At 43.4% G+C, this 17,703-nt stretch overlaps 1 protein-coding gene across 1 annotated transcript in view; it reads left to right on the top strand.

Annotated features, from left to right (window-relative positions):
• The window catches only part of LOC139653124 (probable flavin-containing monoamine oxidase A), a 63,916-nt gene that overhangs the window by 7,687 nt on the left and 38,526 nt on the right, over positions 1–17,703 (top strand). Inside the window, exons 6-7 of the mRNA XM_071530076.1 lie at positions 1,359–1,448; positions 2,885–2,969. Coding sequence (XP_071386177.1) covers positions 1,359–1,448; positions 2,885–2,969 — 175 coding nt within the window. The remainder of the gene's footprint in view (positions 1–1,358; positions 1,449–2,884; positions 2,970–17,703) is intronic.

Raw genomic sequence — 17,703 nt, forward strand, 5'->3', positions numbered from 1 at the left:
CATTTGAGACCTGCCCCCCAACAAACCCACTGACTTTCTTCTTCCTCTGAGCACCGTTGATTCAGATCTTTTCCTCCTCTCAGCTATGGTCTGTATTGGATTTTCCTATTTTTCGGCATGCCTTCGCTCAGCGTGAAATAATATGTATAACACTTTGAAGTTACGGTTCCATACTATTCTATTTTTGTGGAATATATTGCTTCTGAGCACTGTCTCCCCTCACAGTGGTGGAGTACAAATGTTGAAGGCTAAGAAAACGATGGCTCTCATGAAAGAATATGTGAACTTGTGTTCCGAGTTCCACACTTGTTTCTTAGCACATTTCTCCACTTTTTCTCCATCTGTTCTGCTCTGTCCATTTCCTTATTATCACATATACCGGATGTTTCCTGTGGGAATGAAAATAAGAAAACTGTTGTATGACTACGCCACAGCTGCAGTACGAGGCTGAGTTAAATGTGAACTAGAATGGGCCTGCTGTTTTGTCAGTGGTAGTTTTTGCTAATTGGCTGTATCAGTAAGAGTCAGTCACAAAGATAGAGAGAGAGAGAGAGAGAGAGAGAGAGAGAGAGAGAGAGAGAGAGAGAGAGAGAGAGAGAGAGAGAGAGAGAGAGAGAGAGAGAGAGAGAGAGAGAGAGAGAGAGAGAGAGAGAGAGAGAGAGAGAGAGAGAGAGAGAAGGAAATAAGGAAAGAAAGAAAGAAAGAAAGAGTACCAGACCAAAAGGTTTTTGGTCAGGTTTTGATTGAAAGAAAAAATATTAATAATAACAGCAAGTCAAATGCAGTTCATGGTAGAAAAATCATTCAAATCTCAAGTGCATCAAATGTACACAAAAGATGAAATTATCCTGCAGCAAAAGTAAAATGGAGTTCATGCTCGAAAAAACATTGCAATCTCAAGTGCATCAAACATACACAAAAGATGAAATTATCCTGTAACATCTGGATATTCTGAGTTAGTCTGCCAATACACCCCACTTATGTATTTGTAGCTTTTACAAAGGGTCCTACCATATTGCCCACACATATAACTTGAAGGCGCATTAAATGAGCCTTCAAGAAAATGTAGCTCTCTAAAAATCTCTAGTTTTGCTTTTATGTTATGCACACAGGGGTATATTTTCTGCACTACTCTTCAAGCCACAATTCTTGCCACTGAGAACAAATGTGCTCTAGCCCAGATTAAAATTATGAGCCACCGCCTTGGGAGCTAGTACAACTTCCACACTGCTTGCATCTCCTGGTGCCCATAAGTACCTCCCATTTACATTATGCAACGTATTCAAGTTCAAGCCTTCCAGGCAAGGCATCCCTGAGTTTTAAGCCACTTTTGGACTGCAATATCTGTCTCTCCACAGGGCGGCACACAGCAGCTTTCGGAGTGTATGGCAGAGCGTGTTGGGTGGGAGAATGTCCGGCTGGGCTCGGCTGTGACGGCCATATGGCAGGTAGAGTACAGTAACAGCTCACTCAGGGATTGATGAGGCGCGACACAGAGATAACAGCTTCCTCAGTGGGGAAACAGGCCGTCTCCTGTGAGGGGGCTGTCTGTTCCGCCTGACTGTCTTCCTTATCCGGAGCTGAGAGGCCCAGTTTGCCACATGCATGCTAGAGTGGAGCTGTACCAATGCTCCTCATCACGGAAATATGCAGTATATCACTGCTGTTTTTATACATGCATTCGTGTATGTGTGTATTGATTGATTACTATATTTCACCAGCCAGGAGTCTGTGCCACTTGAACTTCTACGATTCCCATAAAATATACTACTAATAAAACTAATAATGCCACCACTGCCACTATTATCACTACTAAAAATAGTAATAATGATAGTAATAATGACATCATTATTAAACCCTATTCTCATAGCCTATGGTGACAATTAAGAGAAGTCACAACAATCACAGTTGTATACCTTTGTGCAGGGAACATGTGTTAATTTGAAGCTGTTTTTTTTATTCCTGATTTCCAGTACGTTAACATATGTATCTGTTTTACAATCTCAGAAAATAAGAACTTCCTATGTTGCACATTTCTGTTGTGGTTGAATTCTAATTATCACCAGAGGCTGTGAGTGGAGAGGAAATACATAAGAGACCAAGGGGTTGGGCACGTAAGAGCTCCATAATTATAAGGGAAAGACTTTGAACCGTTATTTTAGCATCTCATTTGCATAAATGGCTTGTATACACTCTGAGGCGTAGTTGATACACCTGCCCAAACACTGTCTACTGTACAGCCATAGCTTTCCAAACAATGCAGGAGTCTTTGGGATTTTCAAGGTCTTTAAGAGATTACCTGACTTGGTAAAAGTATAAAAGATAATTTATTAGGAATCAGTCAAACTTGTAAAATTATGATCATTTTTTTGGCGAATAGTAATCTTTTTAGAAGCATATAAAGTCTACTGGCTTTGGATGTTATATTTTCCTTAAAGTGTACTCTTCAATACATACTGAGTGAATATAGTACTTTGGCTGGATGTACAGTGAAAGAACCCCATTTCTCAAAAGACCAAGGTTTAGGCCTATTCAAAGAATAAAACATGCCCGTGTAGCATTTGTAAAAAGTCTATGCAGAGTAATTTGCAGAAGGATGGAATTTAGCTTTGAAGTAGGACAGAGTTTTACTAGAAGAGGTAATTGAAAATGTGCACATAGACAAACCCCTACGTACATGTGAGCTGTCAGAATTTGGGGTCAGCTTCCCTGAAGCAGCAATGCCTCCAGATAAATTCATTTAATTGCAATTTGTAGTTACTGTATGTAAAATGCATATGTAGCAAATTCTTTCTAAAATCTGTAAAAAGAAAAATACACTTATAAATAGCCCCACCATACCAAACAGGAAATACCAACAAATCTGCTGTATGTGTTTCAACAGGATGGTGAGTGGGCCAAGGTGAAGACTGCCACAAACAGCTTCCTGTGTAGAACTGTGATTGTCACCTGCCCCCCTCATTTAGCAGGTCAGTGTGTGTCTCCCACCTCTGTCAACACGTTAATGAAACTCTCACTGATGCAGAAGGCAATCTCTCCTTCTCACTTACCAAGTCAGTCAAATGTGGCAACACTGCATCCAAGCAGATAAATCTATGATTCCCCTAACTCGTTTTGGCTTTGTGCGGTTCATGTGCCTGTGTCGCTGTGGCTTGGATTGAGATTCGGACTTGGCCTGAGGCTAAGCCCAGGGCTGAGGATTTGGATGGATTGGATTGAACCAGAGCAAGAGTTGGAGCTGCAAGTTGAGCTGAGAACTACGGTTTAGAGAGGGCAGTCTGTGTAGTATCTCAAGTTTGAGTTAGAGTTGGAGCTGGATTTGGGCCAAGCAGTTGGGCTGGTGCCTGGGGTGCCTACTGCAGATCTACTGATAGCAGGACTGGAGTCGGGGCTGGGTGATGTTGAGGTTATAGTTAGGGTTTCGCCAGGTTTTTAAGGGCTGAAACTGAATCCGAAGCTGGGGCTTACGCTGAATGAGGCTGGGGCTGTGCCTGTCTGTACTAAGCTGGCAACAGATCTGTCACTCAAAGCCTCATACTCAGAGGCATGGACCATAGCCAGGATCCTTAATGAGACAGGTTTGAGAGCAGTGTTGAATTATGCAGCATGGATTGCTCTGGCTCTGATGCCGGTGCCACCCATTGGCCTTAAATCAGTGAGTGGGGAGGTTGACAGGGACTCTTAAAAGCGGAATGCGGGCCAGTGATTTAGACGTCACCTCGCCCAAAGGGAGTCAGGGATAAATAAAAGAGAGGATTGCCGCTTAAATACGTCTGTGTGACATGTTTCACTTTAATTTTCTGGAACTGAGTAAACCTGAGCAGCTTTTCAGTCAGTGGGGGAGCGAAGGATAGAGCTTAACACAGACAGGGAATGGCGATTATGACTCAAGATCATTCCAAGCTTCTCATGCATAGTGGAACTGTTTGTTCATTGTTCACAGTATTCCGGAACTCCAGAACATCACACCGTGCATTCTGTAGTGTTTCTACTCTCACACTTGGTTCTTACCTTACGGATGTTTTCGCTTCACATCCCGAATTAATCATGAAGTCATTTGCCTTTACATACACGAAAAGACACAAAACCATACACTACACACTCTCACACACACACACACACACGCACACACACACACACACACACACACACACATACACAAACAAACGCAAATACATGCATGCCTTCCCCATAGCGATCCGTGTGTGAGTTGTATGTTCTCTGATACATTATGTTTGTCCCTGTCCGTGGCTCCTGGATTTATCTCCCCATCCATCCATCTTTTATAATGAGCACAGTCAGTTTTTTACCTCTTTTCTCACCCATCTCAATGATTTATGAACTGTTTGGCTTGACTGCATATTAGATTGCTATGCATGAAAGGATATTGAGCGTGAAAATGAGAACTTTGGCGATGTGTTGACTTTTAAAAATGTGGTTGAGGTATATACATGTTTTAGTTGGTAAATATGTTGCCATGTGTATTACACATTGTGATACATTACGTAACAAAAAAAAAAAAGTCCTAATGAAACTTTCGGAGCATGCAGTTGGAGTATAATGCAATTAGGCGCACAGTCCAACATTCAGCCATGCAGTTATGCAGACAGCTCTGCACTTACTAAATTAACATTTTGTTTCAATGTGTTTTTCTGTCCTTCTTCATGTATATCAAGTAGGAGGTCACGGCAGAGCATGCCAACTGTCTGCCTGTGTGCTTGCATCTGCGTCTGTGTGTCTGTGCGGGCATGCGAACGGTATTTATTGTTGAGTGGGTGAAGTTACCCCCGCTGAGGTGAAGTTCTTGACATCACTCTCAAAGTTGTTCTACCTGACTAAAAGGGGATTTCAGCTGAATGCAATTGACAGGCAGCCAAGCGGCACTACATCTGATGTTGCCATCTATCTTCCCATGGAGGAGGAGCCGCTGTAATGACAGCAGGCTTGGGCAATGGCGAGGAAACCATCAGAACTGCCACTCACAGTTTAGTCCACAGCCTTGTTTACACTAGTAGAAAACAGGTAAGCAGTGCATTAGCATTGATTTGCCAACTGCCACTGTGTGTGATGTGCCAGGATTCTAGGCCAGCATTTGTTGTGCCGTGAATGAAACTAATGGAGCCTACTTTAGGGATTAAACATAAAGTGGAAGCTGTTGTAGCACCGGAGTGATTCTGAAGATAAGTAATGCCATGTGATTTTTATCTTGCTGTGAGTTTAAACTCTGTGGAAATGAATTTAGCTATCTTTGTGAAGTTTGTATCTCTCCTGTTGCTGAGTAAATTTGGTTCACATAGCTTTGCTCACTAGTGGAAAAAGTCTGTTACGTAAAAACCCAAAGGGACAGACCACAGTCAATACTGTGGTTAAAAAGGATGTGTTTCTGTCCTCTCTGCGTAACAATTTTGTAGATATCTTTAAATGGAAGCAGTCACTGGATATTCAAGTAACAATTTAACACATAGAATGAAGCTAAAGGAGCGCTGCTTTGCTTACCAAGTTTCAAAAAAGGTGCTCGTTGGAGTCAAGGTTTAGATATCAACAGACAGAGAAGGGTGCTGGTATTTCTCAAATGTTCACTGTTTGTAGACAATGATGCTCTTGATTCAGACTGTGCAGTTACACAGTCACACAAGACCTCCGCAGATTGAGATAAATGTTTTAGCTGTACCTATTCAGACTTGGCCTTCTCAATGTGCGCACTGAGAATTTAGGGTGTGCCTCTTCGCTTGCTCATGGTTTTATACAAAACCTTTGCTTTGTACAATAATTAAATTTGGATTTTGCCCTTGGGACATTAATTAGCCGCCCTAGTTGTCCAGCCTGTCTAAGCTGAGTCAAGCCAGCTAGAAATAGCTAAGACCCGAAGTAAGGTGATTTTGCCTTAAAAATAAAAACGGAAACTTTGTCACCTCTGGAAAAAATAATAATTTAGTATTACGATGTACAAAATAACAAAAATTGTATCAAAATACTGCAATCATCATCATCTTTTTGCAAAATGTCCTTTTCACAGCATATATTAATAGCCATATAGGCCTATGCAAGATGCCATATACACAGGGCTACTACTGAAATTGGTTAAAATAGACATTTATAAGATGGTAGACACCCTTCCAAGTTGTCTGGTATGTGTTTGGTATTTGAGAATATATTTGTATATGACATTCTGCATAGGCCTATAGTTGCTGCGAAAAGTACATTTCCATCATTAAAAAAAACAAAAAAAACCCAAAAACAACAGCAATTGTAGTTTCATGTATTGCAGGTTTCTCCTTGAATGCATTCTTTATTTTCATTTCTGTGCATTGTTTTAAAATAGTGAAATGATTATCATAAAGGGTTTTAGTAACTGAGGTCCTACTTTTTATTTTCACTGGCTTGACACCAGCGCCTGCAGGATCAATAGGGTGAATATTAGATGTGTCAGAACAGCAGAGGCAGCCAAAAATCTCCCCAGTATAACTTTTGTATCTAAAGAGAAGAGTTAATGCTTCATAACACAATATTGTTTGGAAATGACATGAGGGGTTATTCATAAAACTGGTATTCATAAAACCCTGACATTATGGGCTGAGACCCGGTGTCAATTCAATAAACTTTGGTAAAATGCCACACATCTAATATCATTTGCCAAGAACACTTCTAAACTTGTTTATTTTGACACTTTATTTGGATTGTCAAATGGTGATACTCAACTTCCTATTAAGTGGCTATAATGTGTCACTAAATGTGTCTACTGAGTTTCAGATGATTCTCATAATAGTGCAAAAAGTAGAGTATAGATATTTAATGTCTGGGTTAGAGTTCATGTTAAGGTAAGGTTAGGGTTAGAAATGGGGTTAAGGTTAGACAAAGGTCAGGGTTACGGTTGCATAATCTGTAAAACAGGCAAGTGACACTTTGTTGAACATCTGCTTGTCTGATAGTTGAGTATCAACATTGTATTATCCAAATAAAGTGTTACCTTGACTAAATTTCTGGGGATTAAGTAGAACAATGACTCATGACTGAAAAGATAACAGATGTGATAAATTATTAGACAAACAGCTTAGAGGTAACATTGGTCTTGAATGCTCCCTGATTTTTGCTCCCTTGTTTTTTTTTTTTTTAGATATGGCTTCTATACATTTCTGGCAATTTTTGCTTTATCTTTTCTCTCCATTGTAATGATAAAAACCACAAGATGCAGCACAGAAAGTGGAGGACTGTGTAATTTGACAATGTGAATGTAAATGAGCCAAATACAAAAATGCAACAAAGCAACAAACAAAGGCAAAGTTACTGTATGTTACTTATAATGTCCTGTTACTGTGCTTGTATATTGTTAACCTCTTGTTGCATAAAAAAAGGAAAGTTAATTGTAGCCTTAGCTAAACAGGAATCTTGAAACAGGTAGCTTTTCCAGTCACAGAGAAAGAGTGAGTTTGTTAATGCTTTATTTTTGGGGGGCATGTAAAGTGTATGCCATGCATTTCATCCCTAAAAGCAAAGAAGGGCCTAAGCAGGTTGCCTTGGGTCTTCTTGTCAAATGTGTTATGTTGTCATCAGCTTGGCTTAGATACTATATTTTCAGTTTACAGACAAAACAGGTGGCGAGCTTGAAACTAGCACTAAGCTAGTTTTCAATTGTTAATAAAAATAAAAACATGACTTGGAAAATAAATAGACAAAATGCCCCCTGTGGTGCCAGTAGAACAATGGGCTACACATGTTGGTAAATGTTTCTGCTTCTCCTCCTGCAGCGTGCTATTCAACAATTAGATGGCTGTTGCTTTTATCCACTGAGACAGTGAGCACCATCAAAAGTGTATCAAAACTAATTTGACAGATATGATTACTCACATGCCTTCAGAACAATACTTTGATGAGAATTATGAACACTTAAGGGGTAGGATGGGAAATGGCACGGGAAAACACTGTGTGGATTGAACAAATAGGTGAGACTGCCTTCACATAATATTGTCACAGAGACAACAAGCCCGACTCATTATATGATTACAAAAATTGCTGGTGGAACTGACAGTTTCCTTTGTCTACGCGAGGTGGAAATGTTGACACACGTCACACTCCCCCCACTCCAGGAACAAGCCACAGTGTCAGGCAGATGTGCAAGGAATAAGGCAATGGACAGCTGCTTGAAATTCAACCGACTTGTGTGTGAGATTTGCCCTCAAAAACCTCAGAAGCTCTGTCTGAGTATAGATCGGACGAATGAGGCAAGAGAGGAGAGGTGAGAGGAGTGAGTGCATAGTTCCATGAAGGATTTAGTGCACTGAGTTCATTAAGATTGTTTTTTGTTTAGTTCATCTTAATCATTATCTCGGTAGGCCTGATGTCTCTGTATCTCGCTTTGCCACAGAATGGGGTTCACCAGCCTGGCAAACACACAGACACCCACACACACACACACAGGGAGAGTTGACAAACGAAAAAACAAAACAGGTGAAAACTAGCTTAGTGCTACATGCTTGCCAGCTGTGAGTATCTTGGCAAATGATGCTCTAAAATCCATTCACCAATAATAGCTGCACTACACTACAACTAAACAACTAATATTAGCCTACTTACAACATACACATAGCAAGGCTTAGTACATTGATGTCACATCCTCAACAAGGAATTAAGCCCACTTAGAACAAATAGGCTAAATCCAAGGAACAATATACAAAAACTATTTCAAACAATCTAATGTTGTAAAATGACAAAGGCAAATAAAAGGACTTCCATGAGATAGTGAAAGGCTTCCACAAGCAATTTGAATAGTAGAGAAATGTGAAATGGTAAAAGCAATCTTCTAATCGATTGCAGGGAAAGCTAGTAGCAGTAGCAAGAGCTGTAATTTATGGGCAATCCGCTGGCCTATATATGGCATTACCACAGATATTTTAGACATGTACAGTTCAATCAGGAGCTAATGAAAATACTACAGTCTCTTAGCGACATCAGCACATGTAGTGGTGGCTGGGCCATTCTGGTTCTGTTCATGATTATATAAAATATTTGTATTATTTGTTGCATTATTCGATCAGCCATCCAAAAATAACTGTGGTAACTTGTTCATTGTTGCTTGCAGCCCACCGTTGCTTTGCACAAGTCTTGGATGGACGATACAATGCAATACATCCAATGATATGATATGATACAAGATTTGTTCTCTTGAGGCAATTGCTTTCAGGGCTGATCAATGACGCAAACAAAATAGACATAAGCGCAAAAGAGTAGATGACTTTGCTCTCTACAGACGGGATGATGTTCTTATCTATGAAAGATGCAAGTGCGTACCATAAGGCTCAGTCCTTCCCGCAGTGACCCAGGTTTGAATCCGGCCCGTGGTCATTTGCTGCATGTCCTCCCCTCTCTGTCCCATACCTTCCTGTCTCTCTCTCACACTGTCGCTATCAATAAAGCATAAAAATGCCCAAAATAAATATATAAAAAAAAAAAAAAAAAAAGAAAGATGCAAGCTTGGATCCAGGTCCATGAATTATTTGCTTCTCAACCACAGTGACCATTTAAATTTCAATGGTCATGGGACTGGTACGGCCTTCTTTGACAATACTCAAAGAATTCAAGAATAAGTGTTCACGTCAAAGTTCATGTTCTGGTCAAACATCGAGATTCTTGGAAGTGGACCTGGCATTTGGTGCCAGAAGCCCAGTAGACTGACAGATGTTAGTGATTATAAGATCTTAGCCTATAACTAGCACTTCTGCTTTTCAGAGTTTAACTGAAGGAAATTTTTGAGACATCCAATCCTTAATTGCAGGCAACAGTTATGAAGAATAATCAGGTTAATGAGATTATTGGGTGTGACTGATATATTTGTGTCATCCTCATAGTAACGGTAGGAGATGCACCCAATGCGATGAATAATATGCCTCAAGGCAAGCGGAAAGAAAAGAAAATCAGACCAAGAATCGACCCCTGGGGCACCCCACATTAGAGAGGCTGACAATGAGGCTAACTCACCTATAGAAACAAATTTTCTATTAGTTAGATACGATGAAAACCAACTAAGAGCAGACCCAGATGTGTCAGTCAAGATGGAATGATCAATGGTATCAAAAGCGGAGCTCAAATCAAGTAGCCCTAAACAGAACAATCACCCGCATCTGCACCTACAAGGATGTCATTTGTGACCCTCAAAAGTGTAGATTCAGTACTGTGTATTTGGTGGAAACCAGGCTGAAATTTCTTAAAGATGTTATTTCAAGAATTTGCTCAGCAACCACTTTTTCAAGGACTTACAAAAAACAAGATAATTTGTAATTTTCTTTAAAAAAGAAGCTGAACAGTGTCCGACTTTAAAAAATCAGGGACACAGAGACTCATTTACAGTGGAAAGCAGATCAGAGCCAGCTATTCCTAGTGTGACCCTTTGTATCGGCTTTTTTTATTTTCCATTCCATTTTGTTTTCCATTATTGGTGGGACTAGGCACACTTTGATACGCGAATCAGCAAATCAGTGTTTTTCGCTTTGTCATTTTTAAGAAAAAATAAAAAAGGATCAAGTAGATAAATCAGGATTCAAAACTAATGTGGTTCAAAGAAAATGTACGCCCTTCCTAGTCCCTCACCAAACATTTTTTTCCCCCTAATTTTTTCCCCTTCCTGTCTATCTTACCTGACACACCTGCCTGAACATAGCCCCTCCCCTCCCCTCCCCATGCAATTCTCAGGACTAAAGCAAGGTGGGGTACTCTGGACTAAAGGATACACATGTAACATTAGTATATGTAAACAATCCAAAATAGCAACAAATCTCAATAACAGAATAAAGAGTAAAGAGAATACTCTATACTATTGCAATCAACTATTTAGACCCACACAGTACACCAGTAGAAAAATATGCAATTTGCTTTATTTTCATTAAAACCTTATTAAAAATCACCAATCATTAGGGGAAGAGGGGAAGAAGGCCCAGACCCACTGGAGTGAAGGGACTACCACCAGAACAAAGTGAACAGAACTCAGTGCACTGCATAACAATCTACACCCATTAATGATCTTATGCAAAGCAAGTGTTATAATGATTAATTGTGTGAACCAACCTGGAACCAACCAATGAGAGTTAGAGGGGGATGTAGGACTGTAAAAACTACAAATGCCATGTTATTTCATCAACCCGATTACAATTTTACATGTATAAACAGCCATGATAAGGCTTTCATCCAACAGAACAAACAATACAATGAAATTCAACATTTACCTGAGGCCGAGCCGTACATTTCCTGTAGTACAACACCTCAGGGACACCGCTCCCCTTCCAGGTCTGCTAACAATACTATATTTACCTTTTATTTTTAGCACAGTGCACGAACACTCAAGCACACAACAAGGCAGGCACAATAGTTGGCAGATCTGGGATGACCTAGAGATCACACACAGTTTAAACACTTGCCTTCACTGAAATAATATTTAACATAAATATCCAATAAGAACATCCATACCTTAATGTGGTTCTTACCCTTCCCAATGCTACTGCTGCAATTGGAACACTGATCACCTAAAGATGATGAATATGTTAAAATCATAGAACGTAATAGAATTTAAAAGCAAATGTGTAGCTGCAAACAAACTTTAAAGAGTACCTAAACCCTAAACTGAAATAGTCATCTGCTATTTGCTGATCTTTGGTGCCAGGTGATGTCACCAAAGATCAGCCAATAGCAGAGGGACATTTCAGCAGCATGGTGTTTACCATTAGATGTCAGGCTTTACACAGATTTTGGTTTAGGGTTTAGTTTCTCTTGAAGTATCTTTAAATTGGGTTGCTGTTTGCTTAAAGTGAGTAAGTACACAAAACCAGTGTTCACCAAACAATGCAGCCTCCAAGTGGCCAGCCAGAAACAGGCAGTATTCTGCCTCCCAGGCAGTGTCTATGTGTTTTCTGTATTTTCTAAATATTTTCTATGTTTTTTATTAGTCTAGTGCCCCCTGCTGTATTTTCAGGGTAAATACTCACCGCTCTGCATCACTTCCTGTGCAGACCTGAAAGAGGACATGGCGGGGAGCACATGGTCTAGTGGAGGGCTAGAGTTGCATGTCAGGAGCTCATGTTTGAATCTGATGCCATCTGGTTGTTTTTCCAGTGGAGGCATTGCTTGGACATTGAGTCTGGAATAAAATTTGGAGCTAGAACGCTACATCCTGACTCCCGTGTCATTTATATGGAGTTTGGCTGGCTGTCTAGCTGGAGTTGCGACACCTCAGCGAGGACAGTACAGTGAAAAAGCAGAGACTACCTGGAGTTTCAACAGCTGCGGCAACAGATAAACCTCCTCACATCTAAACATGGAACAAAAACAAGGTGACAGCGCTTCAGTATCCAGCTCTAAGAGTGGCCGCACAACAGCCTCATCCGCCAGTGCAGCAGCAAGAGCCCGCGCCAAGGCTGAAGCGGCGAAAGCACGTGCTTCATTTGCCGAGAAGGAGGCACAGCTAAAAATGGAAAAGGCTCAAAAGGAAGCAGAACTGCAATTAGGTAAGGCTAAGTTAGAGGCTGAACTAGGAACGTTAACTCTACAACGAGAGGCAGCTGCAGCTATAGCGCAAGCTGAGGCCTTAGAGGCAGCTGAAGAAATGGAAAAAGGGATGGTATTGGACAAGGCCAGAAAGCCAGTGTCAGAAAGGAATGTTGCAGAGCGCACAAGTGAATACGTGGACGCACAGATTAAACTCCGCTCATCACACACATGCTCACCCTTTCCTCCCACCTCCTCATCTCTACCTGCTCCTGATGAAAGCCTCATCACATGGGGAACTCCTTTGGAAAATGACTCACGCCCACGACATGGCGGAACCAGTAAGCTACCTGTTGCTGATGATACATTTATCAATACTTTTGTATCACTCCCCAAGAAAACTGCAGCTAAGGCCCTTCCGAGGGATAATGAGCACTGGATGGATTCCAAGGCAGCTCACCACTCTATGAACCCCACAGCCCAGTCATATGTTCCTCAGCATGCTGCAGCTTCTGTCGGCCCTGCACCTGTAACAGAAGATTTCGCACGTTACCTGACTCGTCGTGACTTGGTGAGCACAAGCCTCTTCCACTTCGATGACAGGCCTGAAAACTACAGAGCGTGGCAGTCATCATTTAACAATGCAGTAAGAGGCCTTGGCCTCACCGCTAGTGAGGAATTGGATCTGCTAACAAAATGGCTTGGCAGAGAATCCACTGAGCACGTCAGAAGGATACGCTCAGTGCACGTCGGTGACCCTGAAGCAGCGCTAAGGAAGGCTTGGGGACGGCTCCAGGACTGCTATGCCTCACCAGAAGTTATAGAGAGTGCCCTATTTAAAAAGTTGGACAATTTCCCTAGAATTTCTGCCAAAGACTACATCAAGTTAAGGGAGCTGGGAGATCTCCTTATGGAGCTTCAGTGTGCCAAGGAGGAAGGCTACTTGCCGGGTTTGACGTACCTTGATACAGCCCGTGGCATCGGCCCCATCGTCGAGAAACTCTCTTATGGTCTCCAGGAGAAGTGGATCTCCCATGGCTCACGGTTTAAAGAGGAAAATAATGGCTGCTTTCCTCCATTCGACTTCTTCGCCAAGTTCATCTGCTACGAGGCACGTACCAGGAATGACCCGAGTTTCACTCTCCCGAGTAGCAGCAGTAGTGCACTTGGGAAACCAGACAGACCCACCTTCAAGAGCACCAGCACAAGGGACCCCATATCTGTCTGCAAGACAGATGTCTCTTCAGTTAAGGACCCCAGCAGGGATGCTCCAATGATGAAGAATGACGGGCCGGGGAAAAACTGTCCCATTCACAACAACAAGCCACACCCACTCAGGAAATGTAGGGGCTTTAGAGCAAAGACTCTTGATGAAAGAAGGGCCTTCCTCAAGGAGAATGGAATATGTTTCAGGTGCTGCTCCTCAATAACTCACTTGGCCAGGGACTGCAAAGCCACAGTGAAGTGTAGTGAGTGCGATAGCAATCGCCACAACACAGCTATGCACCCAGGCCCAGCACCCCAATCTCCCAAGCCTTTTTCATTCTCATCAGACAATGGTGGGGAGGGGGAAGAAGACCCTTCTAACACACCAGCAGTCAACTCCCAATGTACTGAGGTCTGTGGTGTAGGCCAAGCAGCTAGGTCCTGCTCAAAGATTTGTCTGGTCAGAGTATATCCTCAGGGGCAGCGTGACAAAGCCATCAACATGTACGTTATACTCGATGACCAGAGTAACCGCTCATTGGCCAGGTCAGATTTCTTTGAGCTGTTTGACGTTCAGGGCCACCCATCCTCATACTCCTTAAGAACCTGTGCTGGTACCGTTGACATGTCTGGGAGAAAAGCAGAAGGCTTCCAGATTGAGTCGCTAGACAGAAAGGTCAGTCTTGCTCTCCCTGCACTTATTGAGTGTAATGAAATACTCAATAATCGCTCTGAAATACCAACACCGGACGCAGCTCTCCACCATCCACATCTGAGAAGTGTAGCAGTCCACATTCCAGAGCTTGACTCCAATGCTGAGATTCTCCTGTTGCTCGGAAGAGACATCGTCAGGGTGCATAAAGTCAGGCAGCAGGTTAACGGGCCACATAATGCACCTTTCGCTCAAAGATTGGATCTGGGCTGGGTGCTGGTGGGCGAAGTGTGTTTGGGGAATGCACATAAGCCAAGTGTGAGCACATTCAAGACTAACGTGTTGGAGAATGGCCGTCCTACTATCCTCACTCCCTGTGAAAGCTTCCTGCGGCTGAAGGAGAAAGTCTGTCATGGCGGGGAGCGACAAGACAACCTATCCAGGTCAAGGAGAGTCTCAGAGCAAACACTTGGACAAGCAGTGTTCAACAGGACAAAGTCAGACAATAAACTTGCCCCTTCCATTGAAGACATAATCTTCCTAAAAATCATGGACGAGGAAGTCTACAGAGACGAGATGCACAGTTGGGTTGCTCCTCTCCCGTTTAGAGTGCCTAGGCAGCGCTTACCCAACAATCGCCAGCTAGCGCTCAATCGTCTCATCTCGCTACAACGCACACTGGACAGAAAGCCTGAAATGAGAGACCAGTTCATTGCTTTCATGGAAAAGATTTTCAAGAACAACCATGCTGAGCCAGCACCACCACTGAGAGAAGATGAAGAGTGCTGGTACCTGCCAACTTTCGGAGTCTATCATCCACAAAAGCCTGGCCAAATCAGAGTCGTATTTGACTCTAGTGCCCAGCACTCTGGCGTCTCTCTCAACGATGTGCTCCTCACTGGCCCAGACCTCAATAACTCCCTTCTGGGAGTTTTAATCCGCTTCAGAAAGGAACAGGTTGCAATCCTTGCGGACATACAACAAATGTTCCATTGTTTTCTCGTCCAGGAAGACCATAGGAACTACCTGAGGTTCCTGTGGCACAGAGACAATGATATGTCCAAGGATGTCATTGACTACAGGATGAAGGTCCATGTTTTCGGCAACAGCCCTTCACCAGCTGTTGCTATCTATGGTCTAAGAAGGGCTGTCCGAGAGGGCGCACGAGAACATGGAGCTGACACCGTGCAGTTTGTGGAGCGCCATTTCTACGTGGACGATGGGCTTCTATCCCTACCTACCGAAGCTGAAGCCATCGACCTCCTGCAGAGGACTCAGGCGTCCCTCAGTGAGTCAAACCTGCGGCTGCACAAATTTGTTTCCAACCGTCAAGCTGTCACGGATGCGTTCCCATCTGAAGACTGTGCAGCAGGTGTTAAGGACCTGGACCTCAGTGGAGAAACCACAACCATGCAGCACAGTTTAGGACTCTGTTGGGAGATAGCAACTGACACCTTCACCTTTGCAGTGTCAACCAGCAACAAGCCATTCACTCGCCGTGGAGTTTTGTCCACAGTGAACAGTCTTTTCGACTCCCTTGGTCTGGTGGCTCCAGTCACTATCCAGGGCAGAGCTCTCTTGAGGGAATTTACTGCGGACATGAGTGACTGGGATGCGCCACTCCCAGAGGAGAAAGTCCATGAATGGGAAATCTGGAGAGACTCTCTGCAAGATCTGAAACAGCTTCATGTCCCACGGACATACACAACAACCTCTCTTTCCAAGGCAAAGCACACAGAATTGTGTGTATTTTCGGACGCATCTACGAAGGCCATTGGTGCTGTGGCATATCTGAGGGCTGAACACGAAGATGGACAGGTCGACGTGGGCTTTGTTATGGGAAAGGCGAAGCTTGCTCCCCTTTCTGAGCCTACCATTCCCAGGCTCGAGTTATGTGCCGCGGTGCTAGCCGTTGAAATGGCAGAACTCATTCAGGATGAGTTGGATCTCAAGCTGGATGCTACCAAGTTCTACTGTGACAGTAAAGTAGTGCTTGGGTACATCTACAACGAGACCAAGCGCTTCTATGTGTACGTACATAATAGAGTCCAGCGCATCCACCAGTCAACAAAGCCAGAACAGTGGTCCTATGTTCGCACCGAGGATAATCCAGCTGACCACGCAACCAGATTGGTCCCTGCATCACGTCTGGTACAGACAACATGGCTAACCGGACCCGCTTTCCTGCACAGACCTTCTGCAGACGATCCAGCAGCAGAAAAGACCTTCGAGCTAGTTAGCCCAGAGAAAGACACAGAAATTCGTCCACAAGTAAGCAGCTTTATTACCAAGATTCAAGAGAGAAATCTTACTCCTGAACGTTTCCAGCGTTTCTCCACCTTGAGCTCACTCATTAGAGCTGTAGCGTTCCTCATCCACATCGCCAGATCTCACAAACACTCCAACCAGCCCAATGGATGTAAGGGGTGGCACCGTTGCAACCTACCTCGTACTCCAGATGAGTTGTCCCAAGCCAAAGAAGTCATCGTTAGGGCAGCTCAGAGAAAAGCCTTCCCAGAAGATTTCACATTGCTTTCCCTTGGGAAAACTGTAGCCAAAGACAGTACTCTTCTGAAGCTCAGTCCTATCCTTGAGAACAATCTCATCTGCATCGGAGGCCGGCTGAAACACGCGCACTTGGACACAGGAGAAAAGAATCCCCTTATCCTCCCTAAGCACAGCCACATCTCTGTGCTGCTGACACGGCACTACCACGACCAGGTGAAACATCAAGGCCGTCACCTTACGGAAGGAGCCATCAGAGCAGCAGGGTTGTGGATTATAGGGGGTAAGAGACTCATCAGCTCAATCCTACACAAATGTGTAACATGTCGAAGACTCCGTGGCAAAATGGAGGAACAACGTATGGCAGATCTACCTCCTGAGCGTCTTCAGACATGCCCACCCTTCACATATGTAGGGTTGGATGTGTTTGGACCCTGGTCCGTCATCGCCAGACGTACAAGAGGAGGCCAAGCTCAAAACAAACGATGGGCAGTGATGTTCAGCTGTATGAGTTCAAGAGCGGTCCATATCGAGATACTGGAATCTATGAACACCTCAAGCTGTATCAACGCACTCAGGCGTTTTTTCGCAATCCGTGGACCTGTGAAACAGCTCAGATCTGACTGTGGCACAAATTTCGTGGGCGCTCGTAAGGAACTGGGACTAGGAAAGGAGCAGCAGAGCACTAGTGTGCAGAGCTACCTCAGTCAACAAGGTTGCACATGGGAGTTCAACCCCCCTCATGCTTCACATATGGGCGGATCATGGGAGCGCATGATTGGGGTGGCTCGAAGGATCCTCGACTCCATGCTGCTTCAGGAGAACACTCACCTTTCTCACGAAGTCTTGTGCACTCTTATGGCGGAGGTTAC

The sequence above is a fragment of the Centroberyx affinis genome, unplaced genomic scaffold (assembly GCF_046629955.1).
Source record: "Centroberyx affinis isolate AG114_WGS23_722 - 3 ecotype Tasmania unplaced genomic scaffold, CSIRO-AGI_Caff_v1 ptg001879l_1, whole genome shotgun sequence".
In the NCBI taxonomy this organism is placed as follows: domain Eukaryota; kingdom Metazoa; phylum Chordata; class Actinopteri; order Beryciformes; family Berycidae; genus Centroberyx; species Centroberyx affinis.